The 22049-nt window shown below is 57.8% G+C and overlaps 3 protein-coding genes across 5 annotated transcripts; 2 read left to right on the forward strand and 1 right to left on the reverse strand.

Annotated features, from left to right (window-relative positions):
* Window positions 1-407: 407 nt before the first annotated feature.
* TCAP (titin-cap) lies at window positions 408-2662 on the forward strand. Its single transcript, XM_079904901.1, has 2 exons — window positions 408-1574; window positions 1812-2662. The coding sequence occupies exons 1-2, from the start codon at window positions 1465-1467 to the stop codon at window positions 2203-2205; spliced, it is 504 nt and encodes a 167-aa protein (XP_079761027.1). The 5' UTR covers window positions 408-1464; the 3' UTR covers window positions 2206-2662.
* Window positions 2663-4045: 1383 nt separating this feature from the next.
* On the forward strand, window positions 4046-6007 carry PNMT (phenylethanolamine N-methyltransferase). The gene is made up of 3 exons (XM_079904895.1): window positions 4046-4639; window positions 5155-5362; window positions 5487-6007. The coding sequence occupies exons 1-3, from the start codon at window positions 4438-4440 to the stop codon at window positions 5926-5928; spliced, it is 852 nt and encodes a 283-aa protein (XP_079761021.1). The 5' UTR covers window positions 4046-4437; the 3' UTR covers window positions 5929-6007.
* A 538-nt stretch (window positions 6008-6545) lies between these two features.
* Window positions 6546-20513, reverse strand: PGAP3 (post-GPI attachment to proteins phospholipase 3). 3 transcript variants are annotated; one of them, XM_079904892.1, is made up of 8 exons: window positions 20294-20513; window positions 18974-19071; window positions 18022-18174; window positions 10166-10228; window positions 9412-9473; window positions 8971-9107; window positions 8492-8696; window positions 6546-8169 (listed from the first exon to the last, which is right to left on the reverse strand). In XM_079904892.1, exons 1-8 carry the CDS (start codon window positions 20472-20474, stop codon window positions 8007-8009), a joined length of 1062 nt encoding a protein of 353 aa, XP_079761018.1. In that variant the 5' UTR covers window positions 20475-20513; the 3' UTR covers window positions 6546-8006. The 3 variants fall into 3 exon arrangements, with proteins under 3 accessions (XP_079761018.1, XP_079761016.1, XP_079761017.1); XM_079904890.1 differs by having other exon boundaries at window positions 8015-8342; XM_079904891.1 differs by lacking the exons at window positions 6546-8169; window positions 8492-8696; window positions 8971-9107; window positions 9412-9473; window positions 10166-10228 and adding an exon at window positions 12075-12309.
* Window positions 20514-22049: the final 1536 nt, after the last annotated feature.

A 22049-nucleotide genomic window follows, 5' to 3' on the forward strand; every position in this document is an offset into this window, starting at 1 on the left:
GTCCGGGGGGAGCCTGGACGTGGGGCCTGGCCTTCCAGGTCACTGATGCACCTCCGGGATCCGGGCCTCTGGGCTCCACTTAACCTCCCGTCTCTGCCCCATCACACTGGGGCCACCAGAAAACCTGCCCTCCCCCCTCCCTGCCTTCAGGCTTCCGGAGGAGCTGACTTGCTTAGAGCCAGGGGTGGGGGCGGGGTCTCCTCTTGGTCCTGGCTAGGTGTGCGACCCTGGGCAAATCTACCTCTCTGAGCCTCCATTTCCTACTTTATAAAAGCTTTTGTAAGGTTAAAAGATACCAAGAATCAGGTGTAGTGCTCAGTAGTCAAGAGGATGCAGTTCTGCCCCAGGTGGGTGCCCACAGGCCTTACCACTAAGTTCTCATCTCAGCTCCTGTCCCTGCCTCTCTTGGTGCCCTTTGCTTTGTCCACTCAGCGATGCCCTTATTCCTCCTCCCCCATGCCCTCCACCCTGCGTGCCAGCTTCCAGCAGCACGCGCCGCTGCTCTCAGTGCTGGGCTGTCCTGGCAGCCCTCCTACTGGCCTTCTCCCTGGGGATGAGAGCCAGGTCCTGCCCAGTGGCACCCTGGAGCTGGCAGGACCCAGAACTCCTCTGGTACGGCCATTGTGAACAGAAAGGGGGCAAAATGAGGCCCAGAGAGGGGCAGACGCTGACCCATAGTCACGTAGCCCATTTATGGCTGCTTTGGGGCTAGAGCCAGCTCTGGCTGCCACTCCCTGGAGCCCCTGGATTCCCACCTCACCCCACCTGAGGTGTTGGGGTAGAGCTGGGGCCACCTCCCACATCTGCTCCCCCCACCCTACTGGCCCGACGGCAAAGGAAGACACCTGGCAAAGGTTGGCGTCCAGGATCCCACGTGTGGAATTAACTTCCGTTGCCCCTGCTGGTGAGGTGGTGGTCAGGGGCCAGGCCTTCAGGGGCGGATGCCCGAGGACGTGGCGGCACTGTCCCTTCTTGCTGAGGGGATAGTCAGGGGATGTGCCCTTGAGCCCAGGCAGTGGGGAAGGACACGATGGCCTGGTACAGAGCCCAGAGGGGGCCTCGGTTCCTGCTGTTTCCTGCTCTGTTTACAGACAAGCCGCTGTCCTCCCTGGGTTAGGGGAAGGGGTGGGGCAGAGGGCAAGTGCCAAGGTGGCACGAGGCTGGGCACGTGCCTGGTCCCAGATGGTGTCTGAGGAGTGTCAGACACCTGGAGGTTCACGCTGAGGACCCCCGCCCCCACAGGAGCACCTTGAGCTCTTCAAAAGCTGACCTCTGACCTGGGGGCAGCCAGAGTCCAGGTACCCCAAGCCCCGCCCTGGGCCCGGAATCCCCCAGCAGTGAGTCTTGGCTCTGCTTGTAGCATCTGACGCCAGAGGGCCTGAAAATAGCCCCTGGAGGAGGGGGAGGGTGGGGCTATTTAAAGGGCATGGGAGGAACAGAGCCCAGAGGGAGTGAGCGGTCATCATGGCCACTTCAGAGCTGAGCTGCCAGGTGTCCGAGCAGGACTGTGAGCGCCGAGAGGCCTTCTGGGCTGAGTGGAAGGATCTGACGCTGTCCACACGGCCTGAGGAGGGGTGAGTGCTGGCCAGCTGGGGGTCCCTCCTCCCCTCCCCTAGAGCACCCTTCCTGAAGCCAGAGCGCAAAGGCCAGGAGAAGTTTCGGGGGGTGGGGGCCAGGAGAGTTCCCGCTGGGGGGAGCGAAGTGGAGTCACCCCTCCAGCACCCCAGGTCCTGGCACCCCAGGTCCTCAGCGTGTGACTGGAGGGCAACAGATCACAGGAGTTCAGTGTCCCCTTCCCCTCTCCTTCCCAGTTGCTCCCTGCATGAGGAGGATGCCCAGCGGCGGGAGACCTACCACCGGCAGGGGCGGTGCCAGGCGCTGGTGCAGCGTTCCCCCTGGCTGGTGATGCGGATGGGCATCCTGGGCCGCGGGCTGCAGGAGTACCAGCTGCCCTACCAGCGGATGCTGCCGCTGCCCATCTTCACCCCTGCCAAGGTGGGCTCCACCAAGGAGGAGCACGAGGACACCCCCATCCAGCTGCAGGAGCTGCTGGCACTGGAAGCAGCCCTGGGGGGCCAGTGTGTGGACCGCCAGGACGTGGCCGAGATCACCAAGCAGCTGCCCCCTGTGGTGCCTGTCAGCAAGCCCGGCGCCCTGTGTCGCACCCTGTCTCGCTCCACGTCCCAGGAAGCACAGAGAGGCTGAGAGGGACGGTGACTTGGGCTCCACAGTGCCTGCCCTGGGCTGGGCCCTTCCTGGCTAGGACCACGGAGGGGAGCTGCTGGCCATGGAAGCTTTGTAGTTTGCCCAGAATTGGGGGCTAGGGGAGGTGGAAGCCAGAGGCCAGGATGCCTGGGTCTCCTGAGTTCCCACAGGGAGGGAGCAAAGACGGTGGGCACTAAGGGTGGAGTGCTGGGGGCCAGCACAGCCGAGTACCCCCAGGAGGAAAGGCAGAAAATGCTGGTGAGGGTAAGAGGTCCCTGAGAGGAGTGACCCCAGTCCAGATTTCAGCTTCAGAGAAGGATGAAGAAAAAGCATAAGGAATGCTCAGGGAAGGAGGCCTGGAGAAGAGCGGAGGCAGGGGGACGTGAAGAGGGCCGAGGCAGGGTGGAGCTCCCAGCACCCTCTGTTAGCGCTGCAATAAATGCCCAGTCACATGCCAGAGTTTCGTCTCTTTCCTGGTGGTTGAGGGGCCCACCCGTTGGTGTCCCCCCCATGCTCACTTCTGGGAACAGGCCCTGCATCTGAGCTAAATATGGCAGAGTTAGTGGGTCACCCCATGCTCCTGGGCGGGGGGGGGCGGGGAGGGTTGCAGGGACAGAGCTATAAACAGGGTGGCTGTCTGTCCAGTCCCCCTGACTCTGCTCTGCAGTGCTGGCCTCTGTGTGAGTCCCCTGGCACTGGGCAGTGCCCAGGAGGCCAGTTGGCATCCAGGGTTTGTTTAAATGACCTCATGAAGAATATGGAAGGGGCTGGCACCGGGACTGTCCTCAGCTGTGCCTCAGGGTGTGGATGGGGTCAGTGACCCCAAGGCTGACCTCTCTCTTGGTTCTGAATCCAGACAGAATCAATCCTTGGCTGGGGTCAGGCGTTCTACCCTCCCTGCCCCGGGAGCCCAAGGTGGCTTCTTGGGGGTAGGGTGTGTAGGGGGTGGTCAGGTTCCTGTGTGTGACCCCTGCAGCTGTTGTGGTGACTCATGTCCCAACCTGGCTGCCTGGTCCAACAAGAAGACACTTTCCCTTTGGGACAAGGTGAGGGTAAGGGTGTGGCACAGAGGAGGCCAGGGGCTGGTAGCCCACCCAGGGCTGAGAGGCACTAGACTTAGCCAGAGGAGGGCTCCACTCCAGGAAGACCACGGAGATGGCCCCGCAGAATCCACTTCCCATTTGGGAGGATAGGAAGGGGGACCCTGGCATCTCAACAGCCTGGTACCTGGAGTGCCAAGCAATCTGCAGGGCTGGCCTGGCCCTGCTCCTCCAGAGGGGGCTGGAGTGTGGGCTGGGAGATGAGAGGGGTCAGACTCCAGACCAGGCGACACATCTAATCCCTTGGCACCCAAAGGCTCGGATCGCGTCCCCTGGTACCCCTGGCAGCCTGGAGAACGCACCCCGCGCCCTTCCGTCCTCACCTGGGTCCCTCGCCCCGGACGTGACAGAACGTCCCGAGCCTTCCGCCCTCGGCAGCCCCCAGATACGCGGCTGGGACCCTGCAGGGCCCGCAGGGGAGGCCCGGGCAGTTCCGTCCGCTAAGTGCTTTATCCCTGCTTGCCTGCCCTATCGTCGCTGTCATCTGACGGGCGGGGCCGGAGCTCCGCTCTGGGGCCCCGGGGCGACCGTGGCGGAGGCCAGAACGGACTGTCCTTTCCGGAGTCGGGGCGGGGGGCGGGGGGAACGCTGGAGGACAGGGACGAAAGAGGCCTAGGGGAGAGGCGGAGAAGGGGAGTTGGGGTGACCTCACTAAGGAAGGGGGGGTGGCTGTTGGACAGGGTGTCCCAGAGATGTCCCTGGTGCTGGGAGCTGGGAATGGGGGAAAGGGCTAGCTTGAACCCTGGCAAAAAAGAAGGGAAGGGATGCCAGGCAAAAGGGGTGAATGGAGAAGAGCTACAGGGAGGAGCTGGGGCTGGTGGACGCAGGGGTCTAAGGAGTCTGGGGGCACGAAACTGAGGGGCAGGGCGCGGGAGCTGGCCTTGGACCAGGGCAGGTGAGGCAAAGGGTGGAGGGCAGAGGGGAGCAACCGTGGAGCAGGGGCGGGGCCGGATGCTCCCCCCGTGTGTCTGCTGCTCCGACACTAAAGGAGATGGATGGGGTAAGGGAAACGCAGCGCGCGTGGCCCCGGGCGGCTCATCGCTCAGCCGCCGCCCCCGCAGCGCAGAGGTCGGGGCGGGGGTCCGGCCGCAGATAAAGGCGAGCGGGGGACAAGGGCGGCCGCGGCAGCAGCATGAGCGGGACAGGCCTGAGTCACGCTGCGGGCGCGGCCCCCGACTTAGACCCGGGCCGGGCGGCAGTCGCCTTGGCCTACCAGCGCTTCGAGCCCCGCGCCTACCTCTGCAACAACTACGCGCCCCCTCGGGGGGACCTGAGCGGCCCCGATGGCGTCGGGCCTTGGAAGCTGCGCTGCTTGGCGCAGACCTTCGCCACCGGTGAGCGCTGGGAAACAGAACAAAGAGTCATCAGGGAGCCAAAGGGGCGCGCACGCGACAGCCAGATGGGGATAGGTAGTTAAGGGGTGAAAACAGAAGCAGAGCAAGCATCCCTCACGTGAGGGGGGGGTCGGGAGGGAGAGCACTCAGAATTGAGAAGTGAGGGGGGGAATGCAGAATGAGGGGCAAAGGCGGAGGAGAGAAGCTGCCAGGCACCTGAGACTTCCCCCACTTAATCCTCACTGGTAGGTGACTAGAGTGTATAGTTGCGGAGCCTGAGTCACAGAGAGGTTGGGTTCATTTCCCAAGGTAAAAGTCAGCGGGCGTTAGAGCCAGACTCAGACCCTGGTTAGTCTAACTCCAGAGCTAATGCTTCTTCCAGACAGAGACACACTTCCAGGGGGAGAAGGAACAGAGAGAGGGGGAAGAAGCCCCAGGTAAGGGAGGCCGTGACTGAGGCTGGGGGCTGCAGGCACAGGCCTAGCACCACGACCTGCTTCCTCTGCCCCACCCAGGTGAGGTGTCTGGACGCACCCTCATTGACATTGGTTCAGGCCCCACTATCTACCAGCTGCTCAGCGCCTGCGCCCACTTTGAGGACATCACGATGACAGATTTCTTGGAGGTGAACCGCCAGGAGCTGGGGCTCTGGCTGCGAGACGAGCCTGGGGCCTTCGACTGGAGCGTGTACAGCCAGCATGTCTGTCTCATCGAGGGCAAGGGGTAAGGGCTGGGGGGTACGGGTTGGGCAGGGGGTTTCCCACGGAGTGGCTGGTGGGAGGCAACAGAGAACGGGGTGTGGGCAGTCCAGAGCCCTGGTCCTGACTCTGCCTTCTGAGTCAAACAGTGAATCCTGCCAAGAGAAGGAGTGCCAGCTGAGAGCCAGGGTGAAGCGGATCCTGCCCATCGACGTGCACCAGCCCCAGCCCCTGGGCGCTGGGAGCCTGGCGCCCCTGCCTGCCGATGCCCTGGTCTCCACCTTCTGCCTAGAGGCTGTGAGTCCGGACCTTGCCAGCTTCCAGCGGGCCCTGGACCACATCACTACACTGCTGAGGCCTGGGGGGCACCTCCTCCTCATCGGGGCCCTGGAGGAGTCATGGTACCTGGCTGGGGAGGCCAGGCTGGCAGTGGTGCCAGTGCGTGAGGAGGAGGTGAGGGAGGCCCTGGTGCGTAGTGGCTATGAGGTGAGGGATCTGCGTACCTACATCATGCCTTCCCACCTTCGGACAGGCGTAGATGATGTCAAGGGCATCTTCTTCGCCTGGGCCCAGAAGAAGGTGGGGGTGTGAGGCCCCAGTGCATACAGTGTCGGCGGCCCTCACCCACCTAGATTCCCTGTTATCTGAGGTGGCACCTAATAAAGAAATAAGTCCGTGCTGATTGGTGTTAAGTGCAGTCTGCGGCTCTCCTGGGAAGCTACAAGGGCCCAGAGCTCTCTCTTGTGTTGTGGGCATATGGGAGGCATCAACCCTGGCCTTTTTCCCAGAAGCTTCCATGAAGGAAGGTTTCCGTACACTCATTCTTCCCAAACTAAGGAAAGCCAGGGTCAGAGGAAACTCATTCAGCATCTGCTGTGTGCCAGGCACCTGCTAGGTCCATTCAGTCCTCACACTCGGCAGCAGGTCCTGTTATCCTGTTTGCAGGTGAAGCTCAGAAAGGTTAGGAACGAATAAATAATAGAGGAGCTTAGCAGAGCCCAGAAGGGGAGGTGAAGGGGGATAATTAGGAGAACTTGCAGGCGGTGGTGCTACAACCCAGGCACAAAGGCCAAGGGAAGTCAGAGGGGAAGAACAGGCACCAGCTCCCTCTCCCAGCCCCCACTACGAGCGGGACGGGAGCTCCATCCAGATCTGCTGTTGCCCTGAATCTGGTCCTTGCCATCCCCACTCCCATGGGCCTAGGTAGAGACGCCATCTGCCTGTTGCCTCCAGCCAGCTCTTCTTCCCTCCAGCCCACCCTACTTACACAAATGAGCCGGAAAAGGGTAGGTGAGTCTGAGAATTGGTTTATTAAGAATGTCCCTTGCCACCCTCCTACGTTAAAATAGTTCTTAGTATCAAAAGAAGTTACAGGTCACCCAAGTCCCTGAGGTTGGAGTCCTAGCTCAGCGCCCTTACCCCCAGGGAGAGGCAAGAGGGCAGAGAATCCCGACTCCTTGCTCCAGTCACAGACACTGCCTTTGGATGGAAAGTTTCTGCAGCTCCATATTCTGTCCTTGTGGAGCAGGAATGTGCTATGGCTGCTGGCAACTGGCAGGGGTCACCTTTACCAGGGTGCAGGTACAGCACGGCCCCTGCCTGCCTCTGGGAAGACCAGAAACCAGACCCAGCCAAAGCCTTCTCCCCTCCTCCCTCAGATTGCCCCCTCCCTCCCCTGGGTCAGGCAGTGGCAAAGGGGCTTAGCAGGCAGGACACTGGGGTAGGGGCTGGCCAACCACGTCCAGGCAAGGAGGATCCCCAGTTTTCTTCCTCCCTCTGCCTCCCAAGGGGCTGATTCTGGGGGAGATCTTGGGTTGTGCAGAAGCCCAACGAGGTTCGTAAAGAGGGCGGCAAAAGAAAGGAACACATATACACACATGCAGCCTGGACACCCTTACCCCTGCCAGATCTTGGGGACACCCTGGCTTTCTGCCTGGCCTGGGGCTGTGTATAGGGTTGGTGCTCAGTAAATGGCTGTGGACGTGATTTGATTCCCCCCCGCCCACTGTGTGGCATTCCCACTCCCCTGCACCTCCACTCAGTCTCTACACGTTCCCCTAACCCACACTAACCCGCCTGCCCCCCAACACCACACTTCAAAACCACTCACATACACCCCCGCTTTCCACACTGCACAAGGCCAATGCTCACACACACTGCCCCACCCGGCATCCCACACACCCAGGCCCGTGCCCACCAGCCCGTCACCTACACACTTGGTCTCCCTTACGCACTCACGTGCGAGCTCCCAACCAGAAGAGCAGCACAGGGGCCAGAGGGATTCCTGTCCTGGGTTCTCTGGGGTCCTGGCCCCGAAGAGGGAGTGTGGTGAGGCCTCTGGGGGTCTGACTGGGACAACAGTCTGGGTGAGGCTGCTCCCCGATCCCAACAGCTTGGTCCCTCTAGATCCCATGGGGAGAATGAGACCTGCCTTGAAACCTGGGCAAAGAGCAAGCATCTAGTGCCACCTAGTGGTGCCCCGGAGGAGGGCACGGGGGTAACAGAAGGGGACCCCACTATATCCCCAAAGGCCTGTGGTACCTGGTCTCCCAGCTAGACAGATGGCTCTGGGAACCACCCAGGCAGTGAGGGGATGGGAGGAGGAAGATGATGGGGAGGGAGAGGCAGCCCTCCTCTCGGTGGAGCTAAGAACACAGTTCCAGCCCTGTTCAGCTCCAGGGAGCAGAGGGGTTGCCCATTTTCCAGCCCCAGATGTTCTGAGGCCAGGTCTGAACTGACGCCAAAAACTGTGAGGGCCATGTGGGGGTGAGCAAGGGGCTGGGCAGGTTACATGATTCTGGTCCCACACCCTTCATGTCCAAGTACAAGATGCTAAAAGGAAAAAAAGGCATCTCAAGGATTGGGGCGGGGACGGGGGGAAGAAGGGGAGCCAGCAGGGAGGGACAGAGTCCCCAAGAGGGCAGACCCGCTTCCAGGGCCTTCAGTCCAGTTTGAACTTGGCCTCTGATTCTTTCAGCAGGTAGAGGCTGTCATCTTCCAGAAAGCTGTGGGCCAAGGGAGGAGCCCACTGAGGCACAGCTCTGAGAGCGTCCCCTGGGGGCAGGGTGGGGTGTTGCAGGCGAGCGGGCAGTGGGTGACCAGCGCACAGAGGCCTCTAAGAGGCAGGCAAGGACGGGCAGGGAGGAGCACCCACCTGAAGAAGAGGACGTGGACAGGGATGGTGCTGACGTGCCAGATGGCGTGGGCATCCAGGACCCAGAAGAGAGGCGGGAAGTCTAGCAGCTCGAGCAGGGACAGCCCCTGCAGCAGCAGGACCACCACGATGCACTTGTGCACGTGGGGCAGCCGCTGCCGATTCCGCAGGCACCAGGTCAGCCACCACGCCGCGTTCACCAGGCCTGGGGGCGGGTGGGGGCGGGGAGAGGCTCATTCCCCGACCTCCTTCTCTCCTCCCAAAGTCTCTCCTAGCCCCCATGCTCTGTGACCCCAGGGCCCCCCTCAGGGGCTCCTCCCAACCTCCCCCCTCTCCCACCCCCAATTCTTTTCCCTTCCCTCCCCCTAAGGGTCTTTCTAGAAGCTCCTTCTCTGGGAACAGCACCAATGCCCACCTCCACCCCAAGCCAGCAGCTCTGCAGATGGTCCAGCCCCCCCAGAGACCCTGTCCCACCTCACCGATCGCCACATTGGCCGCCAGGTTGTAGCCATAGTCGAAGCGGACGAGGCTCAGGTAGGAGACGTGCGCCGTCAGCATTAGCAGAAGGAGGGTCCGGAAGGCACTGGCCACGGCCGGGCGCTGCAGCCCCACGGTCCTGCCCCGCCACCCAGAGCCGCTCAGATGCAGAGTGACCCGTCCCGCAGCAGCAGCAGCGTGGGGGAGCCACTGCCCCCTCCCCCATCAAAACAGGCTAGCAGGGCAGGCCTGTGGACTTTGCCAACCTCCTTGGAAAGAGCCAGGGCCCCTGGTCCCACCACAGAGTCCCTCTCCAGAGCCGTCTGGAGCGTATGCACGTGCGAGATGAAAGCCCTGGGACAGCACCCCCAGCGGAGAGACTGGCGACCCCTTTCTGCCCCCAGGGTCTGATTTTGCTCCCCCAGCAGCCAAGGCGGGCTCACCTGACACAGCACAGATACACTGAGTGTAGGATGACAGTGGAGGCACAGAAGTAGTCCATTTTCTGAGGACAAGGAGAGCTGGATGAAGGACCAGTGTGTGGGCAACAGGTGGTGGACAAGGCTTCATGCAGGGCAGGCTCCAGAGGGGACCCACTAGGGATGGGGGCAGGGAGGGGTGGCAGAGGCCCAGCCAGAGTCTAATGTGGGAGTCCTAGGCCTATGGCTGGTGGGGACGTGTCTCGTGCTCCTTTTGTCTATCGCTGTCTCATGCCTGAATTCAATAGACTGACCCTTGTATTCACATACAATTTAAAAAAAAACGTGTGCTCAGCAGCGAGGCTTTAGAGGTATTGGTAGAGGGTGCCCGCCAAGACTCCAGAACGTAAGAGCATGCGCAGAGTTCAGAGCGTGGTCTGGAGCTCAGCAGCTGTGGGCTCAAGTCTGGACTGCACCCCTTCACTGGCTGCATGATGCTGGGCAAGTGATTTCACCCCGTCCAAGGCTCAGCTGCCGCATCGGTTAAGAAGAGCCAATAAACACACCTGCCTCACAGGGGTCAAGTGAGGCTCAAGTGCACGAATAGGTTTAAAACGCCCAGCACAGAGCAAGTGCTCCGTGAACCGAGTCAGCACGAGAACTAAGAGAGAACTAAGCCAGCTCTGCCCCACCGCTCCTGGCTCCTCAGCTCTGCCGCACCGCTCCTGGCTCCACTGGGGACTGTCTCCAGCAGAAACGGGAGTGGGAGGGCGCTCACCTCTGTGACGTCGGTGTCCCTGGTGTGGAAGACTGTGGACCAGAACCAAGCATTGAGGGAGACCTGAGGAGGGAAGTGGCTGGTGAGTGTGGTGCCCCAAGGTGGGGAAGACCCCCCAGAGGGCTCACATCCATCTCACTTTGGGGAAAGGGATCTACAGAGCTGAGAAGCATGCTTCCCCTGGGCCCTGGAGCCCATGGACTGGACAAACCCGTGTCCCTCCACCCCCACCCAGCCCAGGGCCGTCAGGCTCAGCTTCCCACCACCCTGAACCCCCAAGGCCACGGGGGCTGCAGCCGCCACAGGTTCCGGCCTGGCCCAGGAACCAGTTCCAGCACAGTCAAGTTCCCTAGTTACTCAGTGGCTAAGACAACAGCCCCCGGGGGAACCTCACCTCCTCCCCCAACTGGCAGGTGCTGATGACAGCCCCACCCGGGCCAGGTGAACCAGTGACCTCAGCCTCTGGTGGCGGGAATGAAGTGGGTGGGGTGGAGGGGCTCGAGCCAGCTTGGGGTGTGTCCAGAGCAAGCAAGCAAGGGAGGGAGATCAAGTAGGTCCCACTGGGGCCAGTCTCTGAGGAGGAGCCTGGCCAACGGAGCCCAGCCTCCTCCCGGCTGGGCCGGCCCAACCCTCCAGGCCCAGGCCAGTGGCTGCTGCTCCAAGCTCTGGGAGGAGTAGAGGAGCAGGGCTGGAGGGGCAGCGGTGGGCAAGGGCCCAAGGGAACGCTGGAGGCCTTTCTCCTGGAAATTAACCACGGGGAGAGCGCACAGATCATCTTGCAAATGAGGCCTGCCTCTTGTGGGAGTTGGTGCTGACATTTTTTTGAGGGACTGCTGTGTCCACAGCAGAAGCCCAACGTACTGAAAGAAGGGTGGGCTGGGGTGGAGATACACACACTGGAGGGCTGGGAAAGCAGCCAAAGGGAGAAACAGCCAAGGTCTGGCCTGGAACGCCCTGGAGGTGGGGGTGGATGCACTAGGGTGGTACAGGCCTGCCGGAGATGGGTAAAGGCCGGAGCTGCTCAGTGGGGTCCAGTATACCAGGAGAACTGGACAGGCAGGGGACAGAGGGAGCAGGGTAAAAAGCCACTCTCCAGCCGGTATGCAGCAGGAAGGTCAGAGGGTAGGATGAGTTCCCTAATGCAGGCTCGAGGGGGCTTATGAGGAAACGGGAAGAGCAATGGGGTGGAGGCCTGGGCTCTGCTGCAAAGCTGGAAGTCTCTGGAGGCTCGGGGAGTCCGGTGTAAGCCTGTCTGGCCTGGGTCCAGGGCTAACTCCTGCTGCGTATGCTTCTCATGACCTGGGCACAGGCTTTGTCCTTCTGGGCCCGAGCTTCCCCCTGGGACAAATCAGGGGCTGGCCAAAGTGATCCTTTGTCCCCTTTCCAGCCCTGATGTCAGGTGATCAGTCCAGGTCAGGCTGCTTCCTCCTTTGAGGACAGCCATCCTGTCCCATCCCTGGTGCTATCCCTTCCCCAGAGACAGCAATGGAGGCATGGTCCGGAGGCTGGAAAACGGGTCATTTTCCAGAGCAGAGTCGTTTCTCAGACTCTGCTTCTGCAGAGTCTGTGGTACTCAGGGTCAGCGTGGGGAGAGAAGCAGGCCCGGGGCTGGAGACGGGGCCCAGGCGATCACATGGGCCAGGTCTCCTGGGCAGGCGAGGAACAGGGACACCCTTGGGGAAGAGTAGCCCTGGAGCCAACGTGAGGGGGAGGTGGTGGGGAAGGCAGCAGGGAATGGCGGCCAGCCAGGCCTCCTTGTCACCCATGGCAGGAAGGGGGAGGTGACAGGAGGACTGAACTAAGTGGTGGCTGGGGGTTGGGGGGGATGCACAGGGCTAGGGCTTAGCTCTATGGGATGGGGCTGGGGGCGGCTTGGTTCCCTGTCCAACTGCCTCCCCAGGGGGCCTTCCACTTACAGAGACCCACCTGTAGCCTGGACTCTGCACCCCTGAAAAGTCCCCTCTCCCCTTGGGAGTTTCCCATTATGGAGGGCTCCTCTTCTGACCCTCTCCACAGATTTGGGAGATAGTGTCATTAACAATGCAGGCCCTAGGGCCAGACTGCCAGGGTTCAAATCCTGCCTCTGCACTTCCTGTGTGTCCTTGGGCAAGTTATTTAGCCTTGCTGTGCCTCAGTTTTCTCATCTGTAAAATGGGAATAATCATAGTATTGATAAGGATTTAATGAGCAATACAAGTACAGTGTACAGCACAGCGCCCAGGAACAGGGTTAAACATTAGGAGTTACTTCTCCCCACCTAGTTGACCAGTGTGGGATCCTCACACCACTTCACAGACTTGAGGCCAAAGAGCCCAAGTCTGCCTCCCATTCTCCCTGCCGGCCAGGGAGGTCTAGGCCAAGAAGGGGTGGTCTCCCCACAACTGCCTAGGCTCATCCCATAGTTCCAGGCTGGGGGCAGGATGTCTGCAGCCTCCATAAGGAGATGGACTCTGGGTTCAAGTTCTGCCTTGGCCCCTAAAGAGCTGTGTGATCTTGAACAAATAACAGCTTCTCTGAGCCTCAGCTGCCTCACCTACAAAACGGGGTTCATAATAGCATCCACTGCGTAAGAGGGTTGTGAGGACGATGTCTGCAAAATACAGGGCGCAAAGAAGCCATTCAGTAAGTGGTGGCTGTTACTGTGGCCTGGCACACGCTAGGTGACCCAGAAATGTCAGTTTCCTTCATCATGTCCAGGGACTGACCCCCTACCACTTCCCTTCACCTGACACCCCCCCCCCGCAAAGGTCACAATGTTCCAGGGCAAACCACAGGGCCCCAGGGTCTCTTGATTCCAGAATGCAGATGCCTCAACTGTAGGAAGAGGCCCCTCGTCCCTGCGCCTGAGCCACTACCCCACCAGGATGCACTGAAGAGATGCTACTTCTCTTCACTTGAGTTTGTCATCAAGACTCAAGCGAAGGGACAGAGGGCCGTGGAGGGAAGGGACAGCCCAAGTGTACGGCTGCTCCCAGCCTCCTCAGCCAAGCCTGAGTAGCATGAGGGGGCGGGGGGATAACTGGTCAATCAGACAGGCCAGGAGGGCGATGGACGCCAAGAACTTTGCATAAACGCTGAGGAAAGGGGGAGGCGGGGCAGGTTGCCAACGAGGGTGGAACTGGTGGGGGACAAGGAAGGCTGGGCGGAGGGAGAGCAGGAGGCTGTTTCAGTCTGTTGGAAAATAGGAAAATTGAGACAAAAATATCACAGCCGTGAAACTGGTTGGATGCCAAGTGAGCCAGATCTGTCAGGAATTCGACCCCAGTACTAAGCCCCAGTGCTCGGGGCTGTCATTGACACCACTGAGGTGGGGACAAGTGGGTCTTTAAATAGCTCGGTGTCTCAGAAGTGGGGGAGGCAGAATGTTAAATATGATGCCTGCTGCCATCCTGGGCCCCCCCAGAGGCCTCAGGCAGGGCAAGCCGGCCCCAGTTCACTCCTGAGAAAGGAATGGGCAAGGAGTGGATGGAGACTAGAGAAGGGGGGCTTTTTCCACCATCAAAAAGGATCCCTTGGGCTTCCCTGGTGGCACAGTGGTTGGGATTCCGCCTGCCGATGCAGGGGACGCGGGTTCGTGCCCCGGTCCGGGAAGATCCCACATGCCGCAGAGCGGCTGGGCCCGTGAGCCATGGCCGCTGAGTCTGCGCGTCCGGAGCCTGTGCTCCGCGGTGGGAGAGGCCGCAGCAGTGAGAGGCCCGCGTACCGAAAAAAAAAAAAAAAATCCCTTGATTTCTTGCCATTGCCTGTTCCACTGGCTCTTGTCTGACCGTAGGGACGTCCTTCCTGAAGTCTAGCCACCATTCTGCTGTAGGCTTAACCTGTCTCTTCTCACAGTTCCCTCAGCAGAGGTAGGGTACAGTTAGTCCCCACCTCCCTGAATCATCCTGCAGAGACAGTCTGGGACTTCCCGGCACCCTCAGCCTCACCTCTACCCCTGAGGACCTTTCCTTGTTGGATGAAGGGGCAGAGCACTGGTCTGGCCTGGCAGCTTCGGCAGAGAGCAGGGGCCCCTGATTCCACGAAGTCAAAGGTCTGTGGAGGGCCGAGCTTTCGAGGCTCCTCCAAAGCCTGGCTGCTGCCCAGCCTACGTCCAGGTCTAAATGCCAAGGCAGGGGTTGACTTCTCGTGCCAAAGCTTCATTAGCTCTGCTAATTCCCGGAGAAAAAGACTGAGACCCACTCCCCTCCCCAAGACCTAAGCTGGAGCAGGTGGGGGGGCCTTCCCACCCCACCCCACCAGAAATCAGGAGCCCCACTTGTTCCAGAAAACCCAGCCCAGGACAAAGTCCACTGCCACACCCTCCACAGAGCCTGGGATCCTTCGCGCTTGCAAACATACACAGGACTAAAGATCAAGTGTAAAATCCAAACTGGATCATCAAAGGGAGTGTGGGCACTGAGACTCTGTCCCTCGAGGGCCTACTGGTGCGTGAAGTGGGTCCCATGTCCCAGGACACCACATCCCATAGGGTGCCCTGTGACACAAGCCCCAGGTATCTGTCCCCTCTCAACCTAACATCTCCTGATCTGTCCCTAAGGGTCCTTGGTCACACTGGACTGCAGGGTACACCTGGGAGGTATGATCCTCACCAAGAAGGAAGCTGAGTGGCAGATGCCAGTGAGACGAAAGACCCAAGAAACAGGGAGATCAAGGCAAGAGCTGTGAAGTGACCACTGGCCTCTGGCGCGTGTCGTGAAGACAAACGCTGGGACCCTCAGACCAGCACGTCCACCCAGGGAGGCTCTGAGTTTAGTTCGGAGAGATCAGGCCGGGCTGTCCTGTGCTAACAGGGGCAGGGGCGAGGGGGCGGTAAAGCGGTGAGCCAGGCGGCAGTGTCCCTGGAAGAACCCCAAGGGAAAGGGGACGGGTGTACTGTCCTCAGTTTCCCCACCCTTCCTGCTTTCTTGGCCAGGACCAAATTCCCTTCTCTGTGTGAGGCCTAAAACAGGAAGTGGTGGCTCTATCCCACCCACGCCTGTGACAGGCTGGGCTGATGCCAGGCCCTTGCCTACACAAGAGTCCTTGCCTCTCAGCCTGGCCCTTGGGGCCCTCTCCGCTTCATCTTACCCCCCTTCGACGCCCTTTCACCCAGCCACGCTGTGGTCAGGCTGACCTTCCCAAGGTTGCCCGTCCAGGCCCCACACTGACCAGCTTCTGCACCTTTGCTCCTGCTGTGCCCCCAGCCTGGAATGCTGGAATCTAACCTCCTCTCCTGCCATGTGCACACGTCTAAGCCTGACCAGGCCTACGAATCCCGGATGAAGCCTCTCCTCCTCTCTGCGCTTCCCTGAAAGACTTCTCCCCCAGACGATATGATCTCCCCACCTCACAGCTCCCAAAGCTCTCTCCCTGAGCCCTCCTCACCTCTGCCTCCATCCTGCCGCCCAGATTGGCAGGACCTGGACCTCCCACTTGGCTTAGCTCCTTGGGGCGGGGACTTCAGCTACCACAAGCGCTAACCTCTTTCTCCACCCACGGCAGATGCTCCATAAGCATTTCGCACAGCACGTGGAGAGAGCCCAGAGAGGGACTAGGTGCTCAGGCCCTGGAGCCAGACAGCCCTGGGTGCCAGCCTGTCTCCACTATTCACTACCCTGTTAGCTGTTAACTTGGGGCAGGTTTTCCCCTCTCTGAGCCTTCCACAAAGCTCACAGTGGTATCACAAGGATTAAGTGAGAAAATGTATGTACAGAACTGAGGACCATGCCCGTCACGTAATCTGTGTTCTGTAACTGATAAAAGTTATTAACGTCTATTGAATGGGAAGTGTTAGGGAGGAGCTGCATCACCCAGAGGCTCGGCAGCCTCCTTGCTGCCCTGCTTCCGATCCCCATCCCTCAAGTCTGAGGTTTGGCCTGGACTTCCGGCACCCCAACACTATCAGTTTCCCCAAGGTCCTCAGAGATCTAGGGGCGGCCTTCAGTCTCATTTTATTTGACTGAAGCAGAACTCAGGAGTATGGCCTACTCTCTCCTTCCTGTCCTTGTCCCAGGGCTCCCCCAACCACACGATGGATCATTTCCCACCTCCCCCTCTGGCCACTCCTTTTGTCTCTGTTGCTGGCTCATCCTCCTCTATTCAGCCATTAAGTTTTGGGGTTCCTCGAGGCTCCATCCTAGACCCCTTCTCTTCTCACCAAGTTCTCCCCTGGTGACCGCATCCACAGTTTCTATCACTGTCTCCTAAGCAGAAGCACAGGGGTCATCCTTGATTCCTCTCTTCCCATCTTAGGTTATCCACACAGCCAAGAAGGTAAGAGTGTAGACTCTGGAGCCAGATGCCTAGATTCAAACCCTGGCTCCAGGGCAGATTACTTAACCTTTCCAGTCCTTGGTTTCCTCATCTGTAAACTGGGGACAATAATACTACCTACCTCATAAACTTGTTATGGTATTAACAAGGTTAACATTTATAAAACGCTTAGAAGGGTGCCTGGCACACAGTAACAGCTATGTAGTTGTTTGTAAAATAAATACATTTAAAAAATTTTAATGTCACCTCCAAAACATAGCTCAAACATATTCTCTTTAATACCTTCCTTCCCAAGACCCAGGCCACCTCTCTAGTCTCGCTACTGTGCCCCATGCTAAAATTACCAACTAGGCCCCGCATCCACTCCTGCCCGCTCCAACCTGGTCTCTACACAGTAGCCAGGATAGCAGATCTATTCACGAAGCCCCTTCTCTCCAACCCTCATTGCTTCATGAGGCTTTGACCGTCGAGATCTAAAGTGTTACTGTGCCTTCCAGGCTCTCCATCCCCATCCATCTCCAGGCTCCACCTGCTGCCCACCTGCCCACCCGCCTCACACCCCCTCCCAGCTTCCTGCCTGGTCGGTCTCCTGGCCTTTCAGGTCCTCATATAACCTGCACTCTGTCCTGCCAGTGCACATTCACTCATCATTCTGATTTGACCTCACACACCCCTTCCTCAGGGAAGGCCTCCCTGGACTGCCCTGTACTGGTCTAGACCCCATCACACACCCCGACAGCAGCACACATCTATCCTCCACTGCACTTGTTCACAGCTGTCCTTTTACATTCAATTGTGTGCTTATGTGATTAGTACCAGAGGGCAGGGACCTGTCTGTTTTTATATCCTTGTGGCTCTCCTGCACCCAACAAAGTGCCTGGCACAGAGCAGGCGCTCGATATATGAACAAGAGGCTGCTTTGATGGCAGGAAGGTGAGTGAGGGTGGGCTGTTTCCCTAAGGCTTCCAGTGGTAGCTCTGGTCTAGAGACATCCACCACCTCCTCCTCCTCCCACTCCCCCCCCAAGGTTGCTGTGGCTCCTGCACCACGGTCCCTGCTTCTCACACAGCTCCACGCTCTGGATGCTGGCTCTTCTGACCAGCCATTCTGTGAAGCTCACAGCCCTCTCTGGATACTCAGATGGAACATATTTCAGCTTCTCCAGGGATGGTCTAAGACCAGACTGAACTCTAGATGGAATGCTGTGGCTGCTACTGCCTCCAGGCCTCAGCTGGGGTTGACAGTGCTTTGAACCTTCCAGAGGGGTCCTTGGAAAGACCTGTGGTCCCCGCATGCTCCCTACCGCCCATCTCCCTTCTGTGGTTGTAAATTGCCCTGCTGGGTGTTTCAGCAGCTTCCTGCTTCAGGACAAGAACAATGTTTCTTTCCTCTCTCCCACTCTCTCAAACAGCCTGACCTAGGACTCTGCTAGAAACAGAAGGCCTAATTCAGTACCTTCCATGTTCTCCCCAGGCTCGACCATCCCATAGCTGCAACTTTTACCCTGGAAAACAGAGGGGAAGCTAGGTGGGTGATAATGGGGATCTAAGAGTTCCTCATTCCTGGGTGAGGGTGTTGAGCAGGAATCCTGCCAGGTTACCTACCCAAGCGAAGGCCACGCAGGTAGGGTACATAGGGGATGAAGCTGGCACGGAGGTGCGGTAGCGACAGAGCATAACCAGGCTGGCCAGGCCATTGAGGAAAGAGGCCACAGCAGAAGCTGGTTCTTGGAAGCACAGGAACCGGAAGAAGGGCCACTGAAAAAGGAGCACAGGGAGGGGTCTGAGGAGCAAGCAATGCCCAGTTGGTCCAACCTACCGCTGCTTGACCTGCTGCATCACCAGGCCCCCGGCCGGCTCCGCAGCTCTGGACCTTGGCCAAAGCCTCAGGGGCAGTCCCTCTTCAGCTCCGCAAACTCCCCTGCAGTCCCTGGGTGAGCGTTACCCCTCTATCCTGGCCAGCACTCACAGCACTGGGAAGACCAGGCCGGGCAGTGTGGATGGCTCAGTATGGCCTGGTGGAAATAGCACAGACCTGCCATCTAGAAGACACAGGTCCTAATCCCTCCTCTACCACTAACCACAGCCCTCTGAGCCTCAGCTTACTCTGTGACAAACTGGGGAGAATAATTCTTGCCAACCTCAACACTCTAGAACAGGATCATACTGGATCAAAAGGCATCAGCAAGCTGTGTCTCGCTGGGCAATCTGAGGGGGTATTATTATTTTAATCCAGACTCCTACTGAAGAAGCAACAGAAGGTGTGCCGGGGGATGCTCAGGGAATTGGTCTTTGTAGCAAGGTGGGCATCTCAACCACCCTAAGCAGCCCAGGACCACTCCCTGAGGAGACTCCAAAGCCTCCCAGATCCTGTTACCTCAAATCCAGAGGCAGGACACACTGTTCCCATCTGATGATAACCAGCATGTTTTGAGAAAAACAGGTACCTGCCCCAAACACACACTCATCACCCCACACCCTGGCCTGCTTGGACAGCGTGGTCCAACTAGAGGCATCTTACTCCCATCATCTACCTAACCCTGACCCTCCAACTCACCTTGCCATGGAACTGAGGCACTTTGTGACCTTCCTGGAGGTAGAGGCCAACGGTGACCCACATACACTCATACTTACAGTCATCCTGACAGGTCCAGCCTGAAACAGATAAATATGGCCTGGTGAACTCCCCAGCATAGGGAGGCACAGAGCGAGCTCGAATGGGACCCAAACTCAAACAGGCCAAGAGGTCCTGCAGGTTGGAGAGAACCAGAAGAAATCGGAAAATTCTAGCTTCCTGCTTGGATGGATGAGAGATGGTGTAAAATATACATAAGGGAAAGGCATGTGTGTGTGTGTTTCAGCGGGTAGGAGTGTACAGTGAGCAAGTGGAGATGTTTCTTCTCTCTTCCTTTTACCCAAGACGGAGACTTTGGCATCTGATGGACTCATCTGTGGATACCTGGGTTTATGTTTGCCTTTCCTGAACACAGGATTTTCTCTCACTCACCAGGGAGAAACCCTTGCCGTTTTACACCCCATCTATGAAAATGAAGCCCAGATTCTTCAGTCTGACTTTTAAGGCCCCATATTCCCTTTCTAACTTTATTTCCCACTACTCCTTTTCATGCACCCTGCTCGCTGAGTAAACCAAGCTGCTGGATGTGTCCATATCTGTCCAGGGCCTCCACTCTCTGTTTTCTGTCTGGTATGCAAAGGGATAGTAAAGAGAAGAAACGTGTAGTCAAACAGGCCAGAACTAAAAACTCCACTTTACCACTTACTGGCTGTGTGATTTTGGGCAGGACACTTAACCTCTCTGAGTCTCCCCATCTGCAAAAATCAGGTTAAGAAAATTGACCTCAAAGGGTTGTTGTGAAAAATAACTATTTTGACACCTGCCACAAAGGAAGTGCCCACTATGGCCACAGGCCTAGATTTAATGCATCCATCCAGAAGCCCTTCCTCTCGAATGTTCCAAGATAATCACTGCCCCCACCTCCTCAAAGCCAGAAACGATTCCTTCCTCCCTATTACTTAATCTAAGAGTCCTTTGGGGCTCAAATCATCCTCTCCCTTGCCCTTGAGAAGGCTAAAGTCCCCTTGGGGACTGTGAGCCCCGAAGTCAGGACCCTGGTCTGATTTCAGTGTCCTTCCAGGTCTTTGTACCCAGGAGGTAGTAAATGCCCATTTGACTGACTAAATAAAAAGTAAATGAAGCTCCTGGTTGACAGACTATCTAATCACTCTGGGGTTCCACTCACTCACACTCACAATGGACCCGGGAGAGGAACTAAGGTACAGATTGCAGAGTGGTCTTCGGGGGCGAAAGGGGCAGGGCAAGTCCAATGGGCGGGGCCTATCGCGGGGTGGGGCTTACCTGCTAGACTCATGTAGATTGGCTGGCGGGAGCGGAAGTGCTTCAGTGCGCCCCCCGAACAGTTCCGCTCCTCGCACCGCAGCACGCAGTCGCGGTACACCGGCTCGCGATCGCCCTGGGAACCGCTTGCTAGTGCGGCTGCCCCAACCAGCAGCACCAGCCGCACTGTTCCCCCGGCCATCCCTTCACCCTGGCCCTCCGCCGGCGGAGGAGCTTAGGAGTCTTCACTTCCGGAGTAACCGGAAGTGCCTTGTGTTCTTTCATCTACTCTCCGCTGAAGTCCACCCCAGTTTAAATAAACGTTCCCGGAATTTTTTGGGCGCCTGCCCCGCCCCTCGCCTTAATGTTATTTACATGTAACAGACGTCAGGGTTAGGGGAGGGGAGACACCAGGTGGGTTAAGAAGCAAAATAAAGTGGTATCTTATCAACATCCGTCTTCTTTCTTTTCCAGGGCCTCTTTATTTCAGGTAGGGCTAGTTTTCTGTCCCCAGCCCTGTCGGGTTTCCACTCCCTAATGTACCCGGAACTGTCCATTTATCTCCATCTTCACTGGCACCGCCACCCTAGTTAAAGACATCATCGTCTGTCACCGAGGCAGCCGCATTAGCCTCTTAACACATCCCCCTACTTCTACTTATACCCCTCCAGCCCATGCTCTATTTCCAAAAATTCAAATTTGACCATGTCATCCTTCTTCATAAAATACTGGCTCCCACTTGCCTCAAGATAAAATCATAACTCCACAAGCCCTGCACGATCCAGCCCCTGCCTACTGGTCTCCCTCACTCGTCTGCCCCAGACTCCCCTCAAGGGGTCATGTCTCTCAAGCCCCGTGGCTCTGCCTCGTCTGTATCACTCTTGCTATCACTCCTGCTGATTCTTTTAGTCTCAACTTAAACACTACTTCTGGGGGTGATAACACCTGGAGGGTGCTATAACATACAGTGGTCTCTTTGTCTTGTTTACCACTCTACTACCAGCACTAGTACAGAATTTACCTCAGGGTAGGCACTCGCTAAGAACGCGTTGTTTTTGTTTTTGCTTTTGTGTTTGTTGTTTTTTTTAAGTAAATGAACAACGTCATTCATCGTAAGAATTTGGGCGCCAAACCAGGGCTGTCAAATCACCAGTGTGATTCAGACCACGCTGAGATAGGAGAGGTGTCCTGTTTCAAGAAAAATTAACAGGAGGATCTTTGGGAATAGAACACTCGCTTTATATCACCCCTCCTCCCCACACTACCACCAGCACAAACACACACACCCGTCTCATTGGCGCATTGACGCCTTGTAGCTAGATGCATAATTAGTGTGTGTGTAGATTAATGACTGCCTTTCCTCCTCTCCACTCTCTTCATCCCTGGTCAACTTTTTATCTTGGGAGGTGGAATGAGCTGGAAGTAAAATTGGATTTGGATTCTGTTCATTCACTCGTTTGGCAAACATTTCCTGAGCACTTAGCCCTAGCACCAAGGTGGCAAGGCACAACTCCAGGAGGCACCATTCATATTGTATGTTCTGTGAATGGCGCTCAGGGGTGCTTCATTCACATTCTATTTTCTGTGAATGGTGTCTCTTCCAGTTAAATATAACATGAATAGTGTCCCCTGGAGTTGGGCACCCAGTTGATGCTGATTGGGAAGCTGAAATGAACAAAACAACCACTCAGCCCTCCAGGAGCTGATGGAAAACAACAGAGTGCTAATACTACTTTGCATCTGATGGATCGGTTCATTTTTTTTTTTAATCTTAAAA

The sequence above is a fragment of the Stenella coeruleoalba genome (assembly GCF_951394435.1).
Source record: "Stenella coeruleoalba genome assembly, chromosome: 19".
NCBI lineage: Eukaryota > Metazoa > Chordata > Mammalia > Artiodactyla > Delphinidae > Stenella > Stenella coeruleoalba.